The 10532-nt window shown below is 32.2% G+C and overlaps 1 protein-coding gene across 1 annotated transcript; it reads left to right on the top strand.

Annotated features, from left to right (window-relative positions):
• Nucleotides 1877-9754, top strand: LOC107646784 (putative white-brown complex homolog protein 30). The gene is made up of 14 exons (XM_016350942.2): nt 1877-2204; nt 2335-2408; nt 3279-3551; nt 3984-4047; nt 4152-4298; nt 4409-4443; nt 5049-5122; nt 5361-6205; nt 6367-6663; nt 7399-7890; nt 8239-8387; nt 8499-8788; nt 9069-9202; nt 9438-9754. The coding sequence occupies exons 1-14, from the start codon at nt 1978-1980 to the stop codon at nt 9592-9594; spliced, it is 3258 nt and encodes a 1085-aa protein (XP_016206428.2). The 5' UTR covers nt 1877-1977; the 3' UTR covers nt 9595-9754.

Below are 10532 nucleotides of genomic sequence, written 5' to 3'. Positions count from 1 at the left end.
ATGCATCATACTGCAGTTGTTTGAAATTGCTTGGGTCTGCATAATTATTTTGGCTTGTCTATTTGACATTTTGTTAATTAACTGTTAACTGTATTATTTATTGTAATTGTTCTCTAACTGTATTTGCTTTATATTGCTTATTGTTTGTGTTTGACTTCATTAATGAGACTTGGGAGTAGGATTAAAGATGATGACTGTTGGAAATGGATGGGATTAATGGTAGTTCAAAATATGTTTAACTGAGCAAATTAATCTTGTATGGATTAGTTAAAACCTTAGGCTTAGATTCCTGTGAAGTTGGAGATTAGAATTATCTAGTGGGTTCATATTTTTTTATGTAGTTTTTATTTAAACCGGTTATTCTACTGAAAACTTTCGGGTTCTCACCTATCGTGGATTTGTTGTTTTTCAGATACAGAATGCAATGCACTTTGTTGAGGGTGCAGAATTCTAGATGATGAAGCGAAAAAGATCCTTTTGAGATTTATTTTGGCTTTAGAATTCTCTCCACTTTTAAAACTTTATTATATATTCTGTATNTTTAACGATTTTCGATATTTATTTTTTTTTCACGGGCTCCTAGTTATGATATTATTCTTCTATATTATGTATGCATATCTCTTTTAAGTGTATCTTAACGTTTTACCATCTTTAATTTATGAGTATATATAGCGTAAAGCTCGGTGTGTTAGAGTATTACATATTTTATGATGAGTTTTAAATATGGATAAGATTCTAATTGATTATATTTCAAATTAAGTTATAATTCGATTCATAAGATTTCAATTTGAAATAAGATAAGATAAGGTTTGGTCAAGAAATTGATAATAAGGATCAATCTTAGTGTGAATATACATAATATCTTCATACTATTAAAGAAAAAAGTTTTATTCACTAGCATATTTAGATATTGGCATCTAACCCGTCTTATTTCGATAAAATTTTAAGTACAAAATTGATCAATATTACTTTCTCTGCATGATATAAACACTTTGTAATCTTTTACTAGTGTCCTGATACAGTCAAAGAGAAATTACCCTACTGTATTTGAGATATATTATTATTTGATTTGATTTAATTTTTTTATTTTATTTAAATAATTTAAAATTTTAAAATATAAAATTTTTAATTTAAAATTTTGATAAATATAATTTGATTGAAATATTATATTTCGAAAAGGATATTGCCATATGTGAATCTCTTCCAATAGTATATATTTGATATAAATTCTTTTACTACATGTAAAAAAAAAAGGTTTTACTATGTCAATAAATAAAACTAAATCCTTCTTAATTTTATTGTTTCGTGTTGGATTGTAGACAAAATTGTTCCTATTTATCTTTCTCGATAAATTAGTAACGAAAATTTGATAAATTACTAATATTTGATCTATTAAAATATTAGATAAATTATTTTTTAATAAATTTTGTTTAAAACATAATTAATTAATTTTAAAATTTTAGAAAACTTAATAGACTAATTTATCTTTTTATTTTATTGGAGAATAATGTACTTATGTTTTTAAAAAAATGTTAATTTTACTTTTTAAAATATAATCTATTTATTCAACACACAATTTATTAAGAATTAATTTAAGATTCAATATTTGTAAATGATGAATGGGCTTGAGTTAGCGTGACATGTCATGACTACAAATCATGAAATCAATCAATCAACGAGGCTAGCTGAAGAGTATTAATGCACGTTGTTTTAAATATGTTCTCTTGAAATGGAAGCCAATTAAGTTTTGAGTTTTGAGAGCAGAAATAAATAAACGAAAGCATGGCATTGTTGCACATCCTTCAATCTAGCCTCCCATTTCTCTCGGCCATTTAATTTCTTAAATCCAAAATCAAAAGACCCTTTTGACCCAATTCAATCCAAATGCATGTTGTTGTTGTTGAAGAACAATATTGATGCCATGCATGATTATCATCATCATCTTAATTCCTTGAGTTTGCGGGCGGGCTTCAAATTATGGAAATGAATTATGGAATGAGGAAGAACATTATTATTAATAATGGCGTATTCCTCGTTTTACTACTCTCATGTTTTCTACCACGTGTTCAATCTGCGGACCCGCAACCAACTTCTGCTATGATACCATCATTTTACACGGAAGAAATTTACAAGGAGATTGAAGCTCTTGCCACAGTTTTAACGATAGATATCAAGAAAAACCTAGGCTACTGCATTAAGGATATGTGCGTTGTCTTAGCTTTGATCTCTTGTGTGTGTGTGTATCTATATAAATAGATATAGTATTACTTAATTAGTCACATCTTTGTATTATTTATGAACATGCAATTCATTGCAATTTCCCATCTTTTTCAGAAAAAAAGATTGGCTGGAAGCGTTTGATTTCAAGGGCAAGTTAGATTTCGTCGATGGTTGTGTTAAGCAAAAAGGTATGACAACTCTCCTAATAATAATATATTGAGACGTATTTTATTCTTGTAGTGAAATTAACATTTGTTTTTGAGCAAAAATATTCTCTAACCTCCAAAATTTAAGGAAAATCTGGTCAGGTGTATATATTAGGAATAGTGCAGATAATCTAACTCCGACCGTTATTTTGATGTTCATGTAGCGTTGCTCATTTCTTAAATATTGGAGTTATTTGTGCAAGTTGTATAGACTATAAAACTTGATTATGGGTTTTTTTGGCTAGCATCCATACCCTACTCTTTTCAGTGCAATTAGCTAATAGTCATAATTTTTCGAAGTAAATACGCTGTATAACAATAACGAATAAAAAGTTGTAGAGATTTAAAAACTTGAGATGAAGGGTTTCTTGACTAGTATCCATACTATTTTGAGTGCAAAGAGATTTAGATATTAGTCATCATTTTCAGAAGTAAGTACCCTAGACAACAGTAAAAAAGAAAAGTTGTACAGACTCCAAAGCTTGAAATGGAGAGTTTCTTGGATAGCATCCAACTATTTTGAGTGCGAAGAGATTTAGTCATTAGTCATCTTTTCCATAAGTAAATACCCTAGATAACAACAAAAAGAAAAATTGTATAAACTCTACATGTTGACATGTTTCCTAATGAGAGCTTTCTCAAGTGTTGAATGCTCAGCATGTGAGGGAAGTGGGAGAAAATGATGGTTCACAAAAGTCTAAATGTTGAGCATTGTATACACTGCTGAGAGTAAAACATTCTTTATGTTCTAAGAATTCCTGAAAAGTGAAAGGCATATTTTTGTAGTGTGAAGGAAACTAATGGATTCATGGCAGTGGCATAAAGTAGAATATAATGCAATTGAATTGACAGGGGATTTCAGAGATCGGATGTGCACAGCAGCGGAAATAAGGTACTACTTCAGGAGTTTGTTGCAAGGGGGTTCAGATGGGAATTATGTGAAACCAAACAGGAATTGCAACTTGACTTCATGGGTTCCTGGTTGTGAACCTGGTTGGAGTTGTAGTGCTGATGAGCCTATTGATCTCAAGAAGGATAATAAGGAGGAAATTCCTTCTAGAGTTTCAAATTCCCAACCTTGTTGTGAGGGCTTCTTCTGCCCTGAGGGCTTGACTTGCATGATAAGTAAGTGGAATGTGATTATATTTATTATAAATTACAGTTTCTAGTCTTTCTCTATATTTTGAAGTTTTTAATTAAGTTTTTACTCTATTTTAAATTTTGTAATTAGGTTCTTATTGACTTATTGTGCATAAAATATTAGAGTTAACAACATTTTTCTTTTCAAATTAAAGATACCTACATTTAGCATTAAATCTCTAATTCTGAACATCTTATTTTTAAAGTATTCTGTTAACTCTAATGATTTTTGCATAGTAAAGATCTAATTATAAGATTTAAAGCAATATAAATATTCAATTGAAAACTTTTAAATGATAGGGACTTAATTATAAATTTAGTAAAATCGTAGAAACTGAAAATGTAATTTAACCATCCTATGATGATTTCACTTAAAATTCTCAAACTATTTTCTAATTGATTTTCCTCTTAATGAAGCTTGCCCCCTTGGTTCGTATTGTCCAATTTCAACACTAGATGCACAAAATGGAGTATGTAACCCGTAAGTTCTAATTAATCTTACATCCATAGTGTATGAAAAAAAGAAAGTTTGATTTGATAAAAGTTTGATTAATGTTTCAAAATACACAAAAATTTGCATGGCAGATATGGTTACAAGGTCCCTGCAGGGGACAAGAATCATAGTTGTGGTAGTGCTGATACTTGGAGTAGTGCTGTCAACAATACTAACATATTCTGTGAAGCAGGACATTATTGCCCAACTACAACCCAAAAGTCTGTTTGCAATAAGGGGTATTCAACTGCATATTTATTTTTGGCTACTATCACTGCCTATTCCACACATTTGCTACTATTAATCGGAATCCACACTCACTAGTACAATTATTGTTGCGCAATTTCAGATACTATTGCAGGGCTGGATCAACTGATCCAATTGGTGAGTCAAATTTTATGCCATTATGTGTTCTTAAACCATAGATACACGGAACGGACTGCGTTCTAGTATGCAATATGTGGTACACGGATATCTATAAAATATTTTACATAAAAAATATACATATAATATTTTGATATGCAGATAAATTGGTATGCGATACGCTACTTAATTCACGGTAATATTTTATGTAAAAAATATACATATGACCTTTTGATATGCAGATAAATTGGTACGCGATACCCTACTTAATTCACGGTACAATATATATAAAATATTTTATGTAAAAAATATACATATGACCTTTTTGATATGTAGATAAATTGGTACGCGGTAGGCTACTTAATTAATAAATTCATGTAACTATATCTTAAATATATTGCAAGAATTTGTAATGTCTCTAAGATTGAACTGAATATATTCTATAATTAGGAAGATTCTACAATTATCTACCAATAATTGGACATTTACTTTTCTATCCATTTGCAAGCTCTTCTTTGTTTCATGAGAATAGAAAATATCAAAGTAGGCATCAAAAGATCATCTACCAATAATATTTTATTTTCTTTTAAAAAAATTATTATATTTAGTTCTTTATTATTTTTCAGCATGCTCCAAGTTGAGTACCTGTAATCCAGAATCTGAAAGCCAAACGATGCATGCTTATAGTGCTTTGCTCATTGTAAGTAGATTTCGATCAAGTACTGGATGAAGGTCATCTTGAAGTTCCTCTCTATTCATTTTGCTTCACTAGCTATGCTGTATTAAAATCTTTCATTCAAGTCTAATTAATTTGTCTTTTTCATTCTTTGCATTTTCTCTACAAATCTTCTACTTATCTTGTAAGAGAAGAAAAAAAATACCATGAGATCAACATATAAGTTCCGCTAATATTACTTTCTTTTTGAATTTATGTGTAGGTGGCTTTGAGTACACTCCTAGTCTTCATTTATAATTGTTCTGATCAAGTTCTTGCGACCCGAGAAAGAAGGCAAGCGAAATCCAGAGAACGTGCAGCAAAGCATGTTAGAGAAACGGTGCAAGCACGTGAAAGGTGGAAGATGGCAAAAGATATTGCCAAGAAGCGTACAATGGAGTCGTTGAATCGCACCTTCTCGCGAAGGAAGTCACAGAAGATGTCAGATCTTCCAAATACCATGGCAAATGTAGAGAACAACAAGGAGCCTAGCAACCTCTCCAAGATGATGGATTCCATTGAGAATGATCCCAACAGTCAGGAAGGCTTCGACGTGCAGATTGGAGATAAGAATGTGAAGAAGCAGCAGATGACAAAGGGAAAGAATCTGCATACACATAGCCAGATTTTGAGGTATGCTTATGGCCAGATTGAGAAGGAGAAAGCTCAGCAAGAGAAGAACACTAACTTGACATTCTCAGGAGTGATATCGATGGCCACCGAACAAGGAGAGGAAGTGAGAAAAAGGCCTGTGATTGAGATAGCTTTCAAGGACATAACTCTCACTTTGAAAGGGAAGAACAAGCATCTTCTTAGGTGTGTGTCCGGCAAGTTCATGCCAGGTCGAATTTCAGCTGTCATGGGACCCTCAGGGGCAGGGAAAACCACATTCCTTTCGGCTTTGGTAGGAAAAGCCAGAGGGTGCAATATAACAGGTGAAATTCTTATTAACGGAAAAAATGATTCCATTCACTGTTATAAGAAAATCACTGGTTTTGTGCCACAAGATGATATTGTCCATGGAAACTTGACAGTGGAGGAAAATCTTCGTTTTAGTGCAAGATGCAGGTATTTGTTTGATTTTTTCCTATAAAGCTTAGTTTATGAATTTTTTTTATATTGGAATTAAATAATTACAAATTCATTTCATTTTATATTTTGCTATCTTCTAAGCTATTTTTCTAATTTCTATCCTCATTTCAATCTTTGGTTTTTTCTTAATAATGAAGACTATCGGCGGACTTGCCGAAAGCAGATAAGGTTTTGATTGTTGAGAGGGTAATTGAGTCCTTGGGACTTCAGCCAGTGAGGGATTCTCTAGTCGGCACAGTAGAGAAGCGAGGCATCTCCGGAGGACAGAGAAAACGTGTAAATGTTGGCCTGGAGATGGTGATGGAGCCTTCCTTGTTAATCTTAGATGAGCCTACAACTGGCCTTGACAGTGCATCTTCCAGTTTGCTACTTAAGGCTCTTCGACGCGAAGCTCTCGAAGGCGTTAACATTTGCATGGTACTTCATCAACCAAGGTAAAGCATTTCCTTTTTGAGTTCAACTGGTTTGTAGCAGCTTTATTCAACTTGAAATAGAGTAGTTGAAATCTCTTTGGATTCATGAATTTCAGTAATTGCGAATAACACAATTTAAGCCTATGTTACCAATACACTAAAATCAATCACTAAAGCACATGTTAAAATAAAAATATACATTGAAAATAAATTAAATCACAGATGTACAAATAATATAGCACAATTTTAGTAGTTAAATCACATTGATTTTAGTAGTTAATTTTAGTGTACAAATAATATAGCACAATTTAATATAGGTTAAATTACTTAATCCTTATAATTTTACGAAATTTATATTAAACTTCTATATTTTAAAAGTTTTTAATTGAATTTCTACACTAATTTAAAATTTGTAATCACATTTTTATCATTCTTAAAATGTTTAACTTAACCAAATATGTTTTGATATTTTTTAGTGATGTGAAATGAACAAAAATATTTTTGTAACGTTTATTATTAAAAAAGATCTAATTATAAATTTTAAAAATTTATAGAGACCGAAGAGTAAAGAGTAATTTAGCCTTTAATATATTCAAGAAAAAACGATATAAATAATAATTGATTAAAGGATAAATTTTGATGGATACTTCGTCGCACCTATATCTTAATCTTCTTCACATTCTGCAATCTTATTCTCTTTTAATATTCCAACTTAAACTTGTCTTGCTTCCTTTCATTGGTTTTGTTGTGATGCAGCTATACTTTGTTTAGAATGTTTGATGATATAGTGTTTCTAGCCAAAGGTGGCCTTACTGCATATCATGGCCCTGTGAAAAATGTAGAAGAATACTTTGCCAGCATTGGGATTCCTGTGCCGGACCGTGTGAATCCTCCAGACCATTTCATTGACATTCTAGAAGGTTTGGTGAAACCGAGTGCAACAGGTGTAACTCATGAACAACTTCCTGTCAGATGGATGCTTCACAATGGATATGCAGTGCCACCAGATATGCTTCATTTTGTTGATCAAATCGCAGCGGCTTCTGGTGGCGCAACTGTGGTTCCTACAAGTCAGTCAATAAAGGTTACTGAGAATGAGCAATCTTTTTTCTCAGAGTTTTGGGAGGATTTGAGGGATAATATTCAGAGCCAACTAGATCGCCTTGAGGCGATCTTTATGACGTCGAAGGACTTATCGAACCGGAGAACTCCTAGTATAGCCAGGCAGTACAGATATTTTATTGGCCGGTATGAATTAGTGCATATAAATTTGTGTATACATCCATTTAATCAATGCATGTGAATTTCTACATTCTTCATTTTTCTAATCAAGTTTGTTTAGCATTTCTCTTCACACCACACTAGACAAAAAGATTAAATATATTTTACACATACACACACATTTATTTAAGCTAGTCTATGGATGCAAAATGTAGTTCTTTCAACATGAACATATGGCCTTTTTGGTAACTGCCTCACAATATAAATGTAGGAAAATTGAGAGAGACAAACGTGATTTGAAATGAAAATTATACAAAAACAAGCAAATTTTAAATTCCAGTTGTGTTGCTTGTACTCAAATTAATCTCCTTTCAGGGTCGGTAAGCAGCGGCTGAGAGAGGCTAAATTACAAGCTGTAGACTATCTCCTTTTACTAGTTGCTGGTGCTATCTTGGGAATGCTCACTAAAGTGAATGATAACTCATTTGGCTCCCTTGGTTATACATTTACAATCATTGCCGTCTGTAAGTCAAAAAGAAGGGGGAAAACATCTTATTAAGCATGAATTTCCACATTGGATAAATCTTTTTCCAACTAATAATTTCGCTTTCACATGTATAAAATTATATTTGCAGCTCTACTCTGCAAGATTGGTGCCCTAAGATCATTTTCTAATGACAAGTTAAATTACTGGAGGGAGAGCGCCTCTGGGATCAGTAGCCTGGCCCATTTTCTATCTAAAGACACAGTTGATCTTTTCAACACAATCATCAAACCGGTTGTTTTTCTATCCATGTTCTACTTTTTCAGCAATCCGAGGTCAAGCTTTGCAAGTAACTATGTAGTGTTGCTTTGTTTGGTGTACTGTGTGACTGGCATAGCTTATATATTCGCCATCTACTTCGCCTACAGTCTTGCACAGCTGGTATGGATAGTGTCGATGAACAAACTCATCCCTTGGTCATTATTTGGTAATTATCTTTGGACAGAAAAGACGTGACTTTTTGTGTTGTCATGTCTTTATTTCTGTATTTCTGTCCTAAGACAGGTACCAAATACAATCTTAATGTTTCTAAACATAACGATCGAAGAAAGAAAAATTCTTCTAAACATTTGTTTTCTTGATAGTAAATCGCATTTCTTTCTTCATTCCTTTTTTTTATTTTTTTTCTTCATTTTGTTTTTTCTTTTTGTGTCACCTATAGTGGTCAGTGTTGCTTCCTGTGGTTATGACCCTCATTGCAAAACAAAACGACGATTCAATACTCATGCACATTATAATGAAAGTTTGCTACCCAAGATGGGCTTTGGAGGCCTTTGTCATTGCAAATGCTGAAAGGTCTGTTTTAACTTCTAACCATTGACTTCTTTTTTTCTCATTTTCCTCTTCTTGTATGTATATAATTCCATCTTAGCCTAGCAATATATATTATATGGGAAGTTTCTTCGACAAGGCAAAGTTAAAAACATTATAAGTTTATAATTGATATAAAATTTATATACATTCTTCTTCTTTCTTTCTTTTGCTAAGCCAAATTTGCTAAATTTTGAATGTGGCGATGTGTTCTGATCAGGTACACTGGGGTGTGGCTAATAACACGATGCACTTCACTGCTGGTGAGTAGGTATAATCTTGGGGACTGGGACTTTTGTCTGATTGCCCTTGTTGTTTATGGTATCGTTGCCAGAATTGTGGCCTTCTTTTGCCTTGTTATTTCCCAAAAGAGGTGATTTATCAGTGTACATTACATTACGAATCATAGATTTTGTTCATAAAATACCCTTGTAAGTTGCAACTAGAGTTAGTTTCCAATTTGATGTAAGATAATGCTGCCAGTTAAAGTGGCATTAGCAGTATAGGTGTATATGTGTCATTATCATTTAGCTTCTTAGGAATTTAATATAACTCTATTTTTTTATCTTCTCCCCCTTATTTGCTATGGATTACTTGGAACTAATTTGTGAATTAACGAACTTTATGTTTCGGGTTCAGTGGTTCAACATTTGCTTTCATCTGTTGATTTATATAAATGGCCGGAAAACTTTTGCTAGGATTTTGGATATTTTGACTTTGAATAATACCTTTACTCTAAATAAACTTACTTTCTTATTAAAGGTAAATTACAAAAAAAGTGATGAATACTATCGAATTTAGCGTCGTCTATTAGTAGTAATTTTATCGTTGGATTTTCTTACAGTTGAAACAATAAATTTGTTAGCGTAAAAATTTGTCATCGGATTTCTGTATTCGACAAAAAATTCGCTGATAATAATTAGAGAAAAAATAAAAAATACACGCTAAATTTAGGTGGGATTTATTAATCCGACGGTAACCTGAATTAGTAAAGCACTGCATTTTGGCAACTACCATCTATTCGTTATCATCAGATTTATCCGCTGATAAATTCGACAGTAATATTGCCCTAAATTCAAAACAAGAAACCCTCCCCCTTACTTTTCGAAAGCTCTTCTTTATCCATTCCTCTCCTCTCTCTTTCTCTCTCCCATGTAACCATTATAACAATCCAGATTTTCAATGACGAACTTCTCGAGTTTCAAACGTTAGAAAAGTCGTAAAATACAAGTGACACGAATAGACACTATTTGACGAATCGATTTTGAATATGCAGAAAAATAAATTATAATATTTCAAATATAAGAATATTTTC

This window comes from Arachis ipaensis, chromosome B06 (genome assembly GCF_000816755.2).
Source record: "Arachis ipaensis cultivar K30076 chromosome B06, Araip1.1, whole genome shotgun sequence".
NCBI lineage: Eukaryota > Viridiplantae > Streptophyta > Magnoliopsida > Fabales > Fabaceae > Arachis > Arachis ipaensis.
The sequence above is the reverse complement of the archived record's forward strand: the minus strand, read 5'-3'. Positions and strand labels throughout refer to the sequence as shown.

Bases quoted from the DNA above. Each gene is read 5' to 3' on its own strand.
- LOC107646784 (XM_016350942.2), top strand. From the start codon at position 1,978: ATGGAAATGAATTATGGAATGAGGAAGAACATTATTATTAATAATGGC. The intron at 4,048-4,151 runs GTAAGTTCTAAT...TTTGCATGGCAG, and splicing joins CAAAATGGAGTATGTAACCC to ATATGGTTACAAGGTCCCTG. The intron at 6,206-6,366 runs GTATTTGTTTGA...TTAATAATGAAG, and splicing joins CGTTTTAGTGCAAGATGCAG to ACTATCGGCGGACTTGCCGA.